Raw genomic sequence first — 12,104 nt, forward strand, 5'->3', positions numbered from 1 at the left:
AAATGAAATGTCACGCAAAAACCTACTGTGACAAAATTATGCCACAAACACCTGCAAGAAAACCTTTCCAAATCCTTTACACACAACGTATACACAGCGTAGTTCACGCTGCGCAAAATCCGTTGTACAGCGGGAAATATGCTGCGTATTGTTTTGGCAATAGGTGAGTTATCATGTTAGGGTCCCATCTGATATGAGGCCACCTCCCAGTGGTGGATGGGGGGACACATTTTGATCAAAAAGTGCGCTAAGAGCCGTTGCTGTTGCAACTTCCTTTTTTGTACATTTTGTATTTGCCATAGCAGCGGGCACCTGTGTATTAGGTTGTTGTGCTGGCTATTTTTCCTTTTGTTTTTACTTTGTAAGTCGGGGGGGGTGATGCACCCTCTTTAGCCGTGCACCCCACCCCTCTCAGACTGGAGGTGGTTTAGTCAATGGTTGATACAACATGTCACACAGTCAGAGGCTATATGCACAGCAGAGGTGAGTTATCATGTTAGGGTCCCATCCGATATGAGGCCACCTCCGCGTGGTGGATGGGGGGACACATTTTGATCAAAAAGTGTGCTGAGAGCCTCCATTTTTTGGTCTAGAGTGCTGTTGCAACTTCCTTTTTTGTACATTTTGTTTTAGCAATAGCTGTAGTAGCCGAAATGTCACAAACATGGAAGCTCCACGCTTCCATGTTCAGAACACCGCGGTGCTGGGCCGGAGATCGCTGGGGGTCCCAGCGTCCGGAAGCCCGGCGATCAGACATCTTATCCCTATCTTAATGTTTAGGGACAGAATACCCCTTTAATGGTACTGTTCCTGAACCTTTGTTTCATCCCTCTGTGTAGGGAGCTTTTGTTATTTGCTCACATTGAAAATGAAGAATTATAAAAAAAGAAATGTATGTTAATAAAGCAACAAAAATGAACAGTTTGAGCACAGCCAAAAGAAAAGACTGAGACTTCTCCTCATCTTGGCGCTACATATACTAGCATCATAGAGGTAGTTTTCGCACTGGGTGTTTTTGTTGCATTTTAAGGGCAGCATATTTGAAGATGCAGATGCGCTGCCACCAGTCAAAGAGTGACTGCAGAGTGAACTCCCTGCTACGGCCGCGTAGTTCTGTGTGCCAGCTCCTGACAAAACGCTGCAGATGTGCTGCGAGCCTACCCTTAACATGATTTTTTTTTTTGATTGGTGAACTCCCATGTCTGTTAATGAGTATACCAATAATAAAAAATAAAAAAAACACGTAAAAAAAAAAGTAACAAAAACACACATCGTGAATACAGCCTTAAAGAAATCATTAATAAGACTCACCTTCGGTTGAAACTTCTGTTACCTGTATGAAAAGAAAACATGTATAAAATGTTTAAGCAGAGACCATCAAGGTATTTGGTATATTAGCTGAATGAGATCAGACAACAGAGGTAGGAAGCTCCATAGAAAGAACAGAAAAATGTGTCTCACTGCCATTGGAGGTTTTATAAAGAAATGCCTAATATCTTTACGAGATCATGAGATCCCAGGAAAAAAAAAGTCTAAGGGCTTGTTCACACAGGCGGATCCACAGCATATTTTATGCTGCAGATCCACCAACAATGGACCCTACAGTGTTGCCTCCATCTGTGCCTGCCCATAGCACTACTACAAGCAGACACACTGCGATATGCGAGTCGCCATGCGCATTCGCAGTATACTCGCACACATCGCGACTGCTCTCGGCCTAGCCCAGGAAGCAGGGGGAGCAGTCGCGGCTTTAACATCACAGCAGTGTGTCTGCTCATAGTGGCGGATTGCCGCTCTGAGCAGGCACATCTGGAGGCAGCACTATAGGGTCTGTCGGCGGATATGTAGCGTAAAATACCCTGTGGATCTGCCCATGTGAACGAGCCCTAAGGGTACGATCTAGAGATCGACCGATATTGAATTTTTAGAGCCGATACCGATAACCTGTGAACTTTCAGGCTGATAGCTGATAACTTATACCGATATTCTGTGCATTTTAATTACCAACGCCACTGCTGTCCTGATTCCAACCCCGCCACTTTGCACAATGGAAATGGAGAAGCTGCTGAGTGAGTTCACCCCCAAGCCGCCCCTCCGCAGCCCTGCCCCGGCCCAGTACTCTGCTGCCCTGCGGCCAGAGCTTGCTGTACTCGGACACCGGAGGAGTGCTGTCCCCGGTCACCAGCCTGGCCTTCACCATGAACAGACTCACCGGCATGGGGAAATAATTATAATTACCTGTTCCCGGGGTCCGCGCTACTTCTGGCTCCTGCGGTATCCTACGCTGTTGCTGTGTGTTACGCAATGACGAGTAACATCCTCAACGCGACGTCACAGTCAGTGGCCCGGCGCACAGTGACAGCTCAGGATGCCGCCAGAGCCAGAAGCAGCGCGGACCCCGGGAACAGGTAATTATAAAACCGGGGATGGGGGAGGCAATGGGGAAGCGGCAGCGGCGGTCTCTGGCCAGAGGGGAGGCAATCGGGCAGCGGCGGTGGTTGGACTCAGGACAGGTAGGGGGAGAGAAGCGGGTGGCGGCGGTCTCTGGCTAGAGGGGAGGCAATCGGGCAGCGGCGGTGGTTGGACTCAGGACAGGCAGGGGGAGAGAAGCAAGTGGCAGTGGCGGTCTCTGGCCCCGCAAAAGCCGCTGCAGTTCACTGATTTAAAGCGCCCGCATTAACGGCATTATCGGCAAGGTAATTGCCAATACCTTAGAAAATCATGAATATCAGCCAATAATATTTGCCAAACCGAAAAGCGGTCGATCCTTAGTACGATCACACGGGCGGCTTACCTGTGGAAATTCTGCAGAAAATACGCAGCTGATTTTGCTACCATTGACTTCAATGGGTCAGCAGAAAATCCGCAATAGAGGCAAATTAGCAAATTTTCCTTAGGACCCATTGACGTCAATAGTAGCAAAATCCGCTGCATATTTTCCACAGCAAATACACTGTGGAAATTCTGCAAGTAATCCGCCTGTGTAAACGTACCCCATGTCAACCACCATGAGGTGTCACTTTAGAAAAAGCAGGTCCTATTGACTTCAATGGGAGAAGGAGCACATGGTGAGAAGCAGCACTTCATTTCCAAGAGGTTATGCTCTGAAGCTCCCATTGGAATTAATGGCAACTTCTCTCACACGCGCAGACAGCAACTCTGAGAAAGCACCTCACAAGGGTGTGGAACTGTATGAATGCACCCTTAAAGAAGCATTCAGTTTTTTGTTTTTTTTGCTTACATGGTCTAGCATAGGCTGTTATTACAGAATAATGTAGAGCTTCTTGTATATGCATTTTTGTTACCTCTCTTTGCTAATGTGGCAGGCAAGGGACAGGCTCCATTTTGGTTTACAAATGCATAATGATGCGAGTTCTGTATTGCAGTCCTCTGGCTTTGGCTTCGACATTTGATTTTTGCACCTGAAAATTCCTCTACCTACTAGTGCTGGATGTCACCCAGAAGAACTCATTAGATTCATAAGTGGGTTGGTGTTAGTTCACACTATGCAGTTTTGATGTGTTTTCTTACTCAGAGTGCATTTCATAGAGAAATATTGCCATGAGGAGAAAGGGATTTAACCTATACAGTGTATAGCTACTATATATATTGATCCCTTAGCAGATGGAGTTGGGAGGGGTAGGGAAGGGTCTGGGAGCTAGTAGGAGGGGTCAGGTAGGCGATGATATCATTCTGAAGTCAACAGTAAGTCAGAGTCTGATAATCTGTTGTAACCATTAGGTAATGGGAGGTTTAAAGAGTCAGGAATGTGATCACATGACCAAATAAACATATAGATAAAATGGCGTTGTAGAACTAGTGATGGCGAGTGTGCATGATACAGGAAAAAAAACACCTTGGATTGCTTCTTTAATGTATGGTCATGTATGGTCAAAAAGATTTCGGTAGTGTTTTTTTTTTATTATTTAATACAGTTCCTCAAATCTTGGATTTTAATGGGCTGTCACTTTTACTGTTCTATAGAGATTTAGCATTCTATCATAACAGGCAGGATAATAATAAAAGGTAACATAAAATCCACTAGATAAAGATTGCATTTGGCACTCCTATATCTTTAAAATGGCTTATACACCTGGTTAGCTAGAAAGTAGAAACAATGGCACTCACTCATCTGTAGAAATCCTCATTTCTTTACTTCAATTGTGCAAAAACAAACATGGAGGAGGCAGGGGTGGACTGACACATCATGGGGCACCCGGGCAATACAATATCATGGCTGTAGGCAGCACAGCAGTGAGTACGGGGCTTCCAAAGCAGCTCTGGAGGTGACTGCAGTATAAGGCAGCAGAATAGTAAGTCCAGCTCTGGAGGTCATTAGATATGATGCAAGAGCAGAATAGTAAGTGCAGCTCTGGATGTGACTGTAGGATAATGCATTGGAGCTGCAGCTCTGGAAGTGACTGTGGGATAAGGCATGGTGTAATAGGAGAATAATAGCTGCAGCTCTGGAGGTGACTGTAGGATAAAGCATGGTGAAAATGCAGAATAGGAAGTGCAGCTCTGGAGGTGGTAGGAGGATAACACATGGTGTAACAGCAGAATAGTGAGTGCAGTTCTGGAGGTGGCAGGATGATAACATGGTGTAACTGCAGTATAAGGAGTGCAGCTTTGAAGGTGACAGGAGTATTAGACATGGTGTAACAGCAGAATAGGGAGTGCAGCTTTGGAGGTGACTGAAGTATAAGACATGGTGTAAAAAAGCATAATAGTGAAACCACACACTTTACTTCATGCTGTCTTCTTCCTCTGTGCAGTATGGCCTAAGGACCTGCAGGTCATGTGACCCAGGTCCTTAAAGGGGTACTCCACTGGAAAACATTTTATTTTTAAATCAACTGGTGCCAGAAAGTTAAACAGATTTGTAAATTACTTCTATTTAAAAATCTTAATCCTTCCAGTACTTATCAGCTGCTATATGCTTCCCAGGAAGTTATTTTCTTTTTGAATTTCTTTTCTGTCTAAACACAATGCTCTCTGCTGACACCTCTGTCCAGAGTACAAGCAAATCCCCATAGCAAACCTATCCTTCTCTGGAAAGTTCCTAAAATGGACAGAGGTGTCAGCAGAGAACACTGTGGTCAGACAGAAAGGACATTCAAAAAGAAAAGAACTTCCTGTGGAGTATACAGCAGCTGATAAGTACTAGAAGGATTAAGATTTTTAAATAGAAGTAATTTACAAATATGTTTAACTTTCTGGCACCAGTTGATTGTTTTTTTTTTTTTTTCCAGTGGACTACCCCTTTGAGCATTTCCTACACAGATCGTGAAGGGGAGTTCCTGCACTCAAGTAAGATAATGCCCCCTCCCTCCCATCCTATCTGCCCCCAGGCCATGTCACTACTTGCTACTGTTGCATTAGCTGTTAGAAAATCAGGAAGCATGCAGGCTGGAGGTCTGTATATATCCAGCTTGTATACTCCCTGATCTTATGAAGCAGCAAGTACTGCAGTGGGCGGGCCCGAATGCCCGACCTGTCAGTCCACCCCTGGCAGGAGGACAAACAAAAAGACAGCAGTAACTATACCAGGCAGGTACAGCCATTTGATGCAAGAAACAGCTGTAGCCAATTGGTATTGCGTTTGTTTTTGCACAACTGAAATAAAGTAATGAAGATTTCTACAGATCGGTGTTTGTTTCTACTTTATGGAATATCTATTATAAAGCTGGAGGCAGATAGTAAAGAATTCAGCACTGTCAATACTGAGATTGGCACAAGTCATCTCCTCACCCTCTCTCACATGCACAAGTCATAGAGCATGCACATAACAATGCTTCATAGACATCACAGAGTCATTTTTAGGGATCAGCTGTAAAGCATGCCTCTGAACTGCTGTTAACAGAGCAGATCAGCAGGTTAAACAAGATAGCTGCCCCTATAATCATCATGTACAAATCAGAAAATAAAAACAGAAGAATATGTTCTACTAGCTGATTTTAATAAGAACAAAAAAATTAAATGGGTTGTCCCAGCAGCTCAAAAGTTTTTTACGCTTGCTCCTTGGTGGCTTTCTTATAGAGAGCGTGCAGATACAGTCCGATACTTTTCTTCTCACCTGAAAGGGTGGGCTGCGTAGTCAGGGCTGGGACTATATTGTGATTGCTGCATGCGTCAAAACTAGATCTGTATGTGGTGGCTGATGGCTGCACAATGTTGCTGCAACATAGTGCAGCTATTGTCCAAGGTTTTGCATGGTAGTAAGCTGGTAGGTAGTGACTATACAATAAACTTTTAATTGTTGGGACAATCCCTTTAAATACTGCATCAAGGTTTTGCTATGATAGCAAACAGAAATACAATAGAATAGAAAACAAATATAATGTACCTCTTTGGAAAGTGGGGTCTTGTCATAAAACGTATCTTCAGGGGACAAGAATTGAGGTCCTGCAGTTTGTATTTCTTTGATGAAAAAAAAAAAAAAAAGAAACACAAAAGACATGTTGAAAACATACAATGCAGAGCAGAGAGTATTCCGATTCAAATCTGGACTGACACTATACATAAAGCAAAGCGAGAGTATTAATAAAAGGTTTCTAAAAAAAAAAATTTACTATAATACTGTAAAAATTGTATACTGCAAATGATATTTCTAATTGCTGCAAACTGTGAACTATATGAGGTGACAAGAAAAGTTTTTTAAGTCTGGTCCTTATCTCCATGTTGTCCTTTATTTTTGTTTTTTTTTGTGATTAGATCCCTTCTGTCTACCTTACTGACCCTTTCCATGGCCTCAGACAGAGTGGTTTCTGTGTAGCCTCTCCCAGCTAATCTTGTTCTAAATGACTCTGCCTCCTCCTTGAACACCCCTTCATTTGAGCAATTCCATTTCAATCTACAAAGTTCGACAAAGGGAATGACGTGTCGTGGATGACATGAAGTGGGCAACAAGATGGAATTAGTTGTCGTTTCTTTTCTAAATGGTCTAAAACCAAATTTCGCCTCTTCTGATAACAGAAGAATAACCAGAAAATGTATAATTTTCATTATAATTTGCCATAAAACGCTAATTGAAATTATTACAATGTATGTATTCTAGAAAAGAATTAAATTGTTGCCTTGTACCCCTCCAAATATTAAATAATATGATTAAGTCATCAATGAAACGTCCCACCCACTGTATGCATTCAAAAAAGGATTACTTGGTGAAAAGACAAAATGAACCTCCCAAAAAAATCATAAAAATATTTGCAAAAAAAGGTGAGTACTCAGTCCCCATTGATTCTCCCCTGGCCTAAAGGAAATATTCTCCATCAAGTAAAAATAAAATGTGTTTCAACAAAAATTCAGTTGCAATCATAAGAAATTCCTTCAGGCAAGGGGACTGCAATTGTCCAAATAAAAAGAAATAGCATTCAACCCCTCCTCCCATGGAATAGAGGGATAAAAGGCAAAGAAGTCCAAGTCACCCTTGCAAAATCAGTATTCCACTGTAGATTTTCCAACATGGAAATCACATGGCTAGTGTCCCTTATGTATGTTGGGGTAATTCTGGTAATAGGTTGTAGATAGAAATCAACCCACTCCCCTAGCAGTCCTAGCAGATCTTGAAGAGGGAATGAAAGATAGGTACCACCGGGCTGTCCACATGAAGATAATTTTCTAATTTTTCATTTAAAGGCACCCATCATCACACCCTCCCTCAATATCCTTTTCATTTTAGCCTGACACCATTTAGTAGGATCCCCATCTAAATGTTTATAAATCTCAGAGTTTTTCAACATTTCAAGGTTCAATTTACGGTTTAGTCCAAAATCTAGAACAGCTATATTCCCTCCTTTGTCTGCATTTCTCAAAGTAATATGAGGGTTATCACACAATTGTTAGCTTTATTTAGATTCCCCAACATTTCATTACAATCAGTGCTCTCATGTAACTTTATTAGGTCTTGCCCTACCAACTCCTGGAATCTATCCAGGGCCTCCACACATAGAGCCACAGGATAGAATCCAGGGTTGGAATAACGGACCTCCTGACCATTGACATCATTAAAACCAACAGACTCCTTTTGTGAACTCCACAGTAATAACAAACTATTTTAATCCACAAAGTCCTTACAATGAGGTGAACCTGTATTCCCAACATGTTCTTCATTATGTGTTACTGTTTCTTCTTCCATTGCTAAAAAATGTTTATGTAGCGTTAAGTCCCCTGCACATTTATTAAAGTCCAGTATAGTTTTGTACAAGTGAAAATGGCATGATGGTACAAAATGTAACCCTTTACTTAGCAGAGAGATCTGAGAGTCTGACAGTATACGTTGACTATTGACTTCAACGGGAGAAGAAGAACCTGGCGAGAAGTAGCACTTCATTTTCAAGAGGTTACGCTCTGAAGCTCCCATTTGAATTAATGGCAACTTATCCAACCTGTGTTGACGGCAGCTTGGAGAAAGCACTTCACAAGGGTGTGGACCTGTATGAATGTACCCTTAAAAAAGCATTTAGGTCTCCCTTAAAATCGACAGTTGGAATGTCCAGGGACTTAATTCTAAGTTTAAAAGGGCTCTTTGTCTGGACTTTGTCAAGCGACATTCTCTGCATGTGACCTGTCTTCAGAAAACACATCTTACAGGACAGGTTTTGGCTCTGAAGCGGGCATGGGTGGCAAGGAGCTATCTTTCTTCCTATTCTTCTTTTGCTAGGGGGTGTCATACCTTGTCTCCGGGAGAAAAAATGGGGGGAGCTCTTCTTTTCTTATCGGCAAACTTTTTCATGCGAGATGAAGCCTGTAAAAGAGAATTTTGGGTCTCTTTCCATATGGTGGAAAGATCACGAGTCACTTCATCCACAGCGGGCAGACCAGAGGGCAAGGGAGTAGGGAGGGGGGGAACAGGGTGACGGCCGTACACCACGAAAAATGGGGATTTAGAAGAAGATTCAGAGACTCTGAAGTTGTACGAGAATTCGGCCCATGGTAGAAGATCTGCCCAGTCATCCTGGCGGGAGGAAACAAAATGCCGTAAATAGTCACCCAGGACCTGGTTAATTCTTTCTACTTGCCCATTGGATTGAGGATGATAAGCAGAAGAGAAGTTTAATTTAATCTTGAGTTGTTTACAGAGGGCCCTCCAGAATTTTGACACGAATTGGACGCCTCTATCCGAGACGATCTGCGTGGGCAAACCGTGAAGACGAAAAATGTGTACAAAAAATTGTTTTGCCAACTGAGGCACTGAAGGAAGACCAGGAAGAGGAATAAAATGTGCCATCTTGGAAAATCGATCAACGACCACCCAAACAACAGTGTTGCCACGGGATGGGGGTAAGTCTGTAATAAAGTCCATACCAATCAGAGACCAAGGCTGTTCGGGGACAGGCAGAGGATGAAGGAGACCAGCAGGCTTCTGGCGAGGAGTCTTATCCCGGGCACAGACAGTACAGGCCCGCACAAAATCAACAACATCCGTCTCCAGAGTCGGCCACCAATAGAAGCGAGAGATGAGTTGCAAAGACTTTTTGATGCCCGCATGGCCAGCGAGGTGGAAGGAGTGACCCCATTTGAGAATCCCGAGACGTTGGCGTGGAGAAACGAAGGTCTTCCCTGGAGGAGTTTGCCTGATGGAGGCTGGAGAAGTGGAGATCAGACAGTCAGGAGGAATGATGTGTTGCGGAGAGACCTCTACTTTCGAAGCATCCGAGGAACGAGAGAGAGCATCGGCCCTAATGTTCTTGTCGGCAGGGCGAAAATGAATTTCAAAGTTAAAACGGGCAAAGAACAAAGACCACCTGGCCTGGCGAGGATTCAGCCGTTGGGCAGACTGGAGATAGGATAGATTCTTGTGGTCGGTGTAAATGATAACTGGAAATTTTGATCCCTCCAGCAGATGCCTCCATTCCTCAAGTGCCAATTTAATGGCCAGTAGTTCTCGATCCCCGATGGAGTAGTTCCTCTCCGCCGGAGAGAAGGTCCTAGAAAAAAAACCACAAGTAACAGCATGCCCGGAAGAATTTTTTTGTAGAAGGACCGCTCCAGCTCCCACAGAGAAGGCATCAACCTCCAATAGGAAGGGTTTAGATGGGTCAGGTCTGGAGAGCACGGGAGCAGAAGAAAAGGCAGACTTGAGCCATTTAAATGCGTCTTCCGCTTGAGGAGACCAGGACTTAGGATTGGCATTCTTCTTGGTTAAAGCCACGATAGGAGCCACAATAGTGGAAAAATGTGGAATAAATTGTCTGTAATAATTGGCGAACCCCAAAAAACGTTGGATAGCACGGAGTCCGGAGGGGCGTGGCCAATCTAAGACGGCAGAGAGTTTATCTGGGTCCATTTGTAGTCCCTGGCCAGAGACCAAGTATCCTAGGAAAGGAAGAGATTGACATTCAAACAGACATTTCTCCATTTTGGCATAAAGTTGATTGTCTCGAAGTCTCTGAAGAACCATGCGGATATGCTGGCGATGTTCTTCTAAGTTGGCAGAAAAAATCAGAATATCGTCCAGATACACAACAACACAGGAATATAAGAGATCACGAAAAATTTCATTAACAAAGTCTTGGAAGACGGCAGGGGCGTTGCACAGGCCAAAGGGCATGACCAGATACTCAAAGTGTCCATCTCTAGTGTTAAATGCCGTTTTCCATTCGTCCCCCTCCCTAATGCGGATGAGATTATAAGCACCTCTTAAGTCCAGTTTGGTAAAGATGTGGGCACCTTGAAGACGATCAAAGAGTTCTGAGATAAGAGGTAGGGGGTAGCGGTTCTTTACCGTGATTTTATTAAGTCCGCGGTAATCAATGCAAGGACGTAGGGAGCCATCTTTTTTGGACACAAAGAAAAATCCAGCTCCGGCAGGAGAGGAGGATTTGCGGATAAACCCCTTTTTAAAATTTTCCTGGATGTATTCAGACATAGCAAGAGTCTCTGGGGCGGACAGAGGATAAATTCTGCCCCGGGGTGGAGTAGTGCCCGGGAGGAGGTCAATAGGACAGTCATAAGGCCTGTGAGGAGGTAAAGTCTCAGCTTGTTTTTTGCAAAATACGTCTGCATAGTCCATATAAGCCTTAGGGAGACCGGTTACAGGGGGACCCACAGGGTCACGGCAGGGAGTTCTGGAAACCGGTTTAAGACAGTCCTTGAAACAAGAAGTACCCCAGCTCTTGATCTCTCCTGTGGACCAATCAAGGGTTGGGGAATGGCGTTGAAGCCACGGTAGTCCAAGGAGAATTTCGGAAGTGCAATTGGAGAGGACCAAAAACTCAATTTTTTCGTGATGAGGTCCGATGCACATTAGGAGGGGTTCCGTGCGGTAACGCACGGCACAGTCCAATCTTTCATTGTTAACACAATTGATGTAGAGGGGTCTGGCGAGACTGGTCACTGGGATGTTGAACCTGTTGATGAGAGAGGCCAAAATAAAATTTCCTGCAGATCCGGAATCCATGAAGGCCTTAGTGGAGAAGGAGAAGGTAGAGGCAGATATCCGCACAGGCACAGTAAGGCGTGGAGAAGCAGAGTTAACTTCAAGAACTGTCTCACCTTTGTGCGGAGTCAGCGTACGTCTTTCCAGGCGGGGAGGACGGATAGGACAATCCTTCAGGAAGTGTTCGGTACCGGCACAGTACAGGCAAAGATTCTCCATGCGGCGTCGTGTCCTCTCTTGAGGTGTCAAGCGAGACCGGTCAACTTGCATAGCCTCCACGGCGGGTGGCACAGGAACGGATTGCAGAGGACCAGAGGAGAGAGGAGCAGAGGAGAAAAAACGCCTCATTATTCCAGGATAATTCGGAAGCAAGAGTACGGAATTGGATGGCGTACTCGCCAACGGAAGAATTACCCTGGACCAGGTTCAGCAGGGCAGTCTCAGCAGAAGAGGCTCGGGCAGGTTCCTCAAAGACACTTCGAATTTCCGAGAAGAAGGAGTGTACAGAGGCAGTGACGGGGTCATTGCGGTCCCAGAGCGGTGTGGCCCATGACAGAGCTTTCCCAGACAGAAGGCTGACTACGAAAGCCACCTTAGACCTTTCAGTAGGAAACTGGTCCGACATCATCTCCAAGTGCAGGGAACATTGCGAAAGAAAGCCACGGCAAAACTTAGAGTCCCCATCAAATTTATCCGGCAAGGATAGTCGTAGGCCGGAAGCGGC

General features: G+C 44.5%; 1 protein-coding gene across 3 annotated transcripts in view; it reads right to left on the reverse strand.

Moving 5' to 3' along the window:
* The window catches only part of CASP10 (caspase 10), a 73,472-nt gene that overhangs the window by 32,704 nt on the left and 28,664 nt on the right, over positions 1–12,104 (reverse strand). For all 3 annotated transcript variants that reach the window (XM_056534121.1, XM_056534122.1, XM_056534123.1), the window contains 2 exons: positions 6,347–6,420; positions 1,312–1,333 (listed from right to left, as the gene is read on the reverse strand). In XM_056534121.1, coding sequence (XP_056390096.1) covers positions 1,312–1,333; positions 6,347–6,420 — 96 coding nt within the window. The remainder of the gene's footprint in view (positions 1–1,311; positions 1,334–6,346; positions 6,421–12,104) is intronic.

Source organism: Hyla sarda, chromosome 8, assembly GCF_029499605.1.
Source record: "Hyla sarda isolate aHylSar1 chromosome 8, aHylSar1.hap1, whole genome shotgun sequence".
Taxonomy (NCBI): domain Eukaryota; kingdom Metazoa; phylum Chordata; class Amphibia; order Anura; family Hylidae; genus Hyla; species Hyla sarda.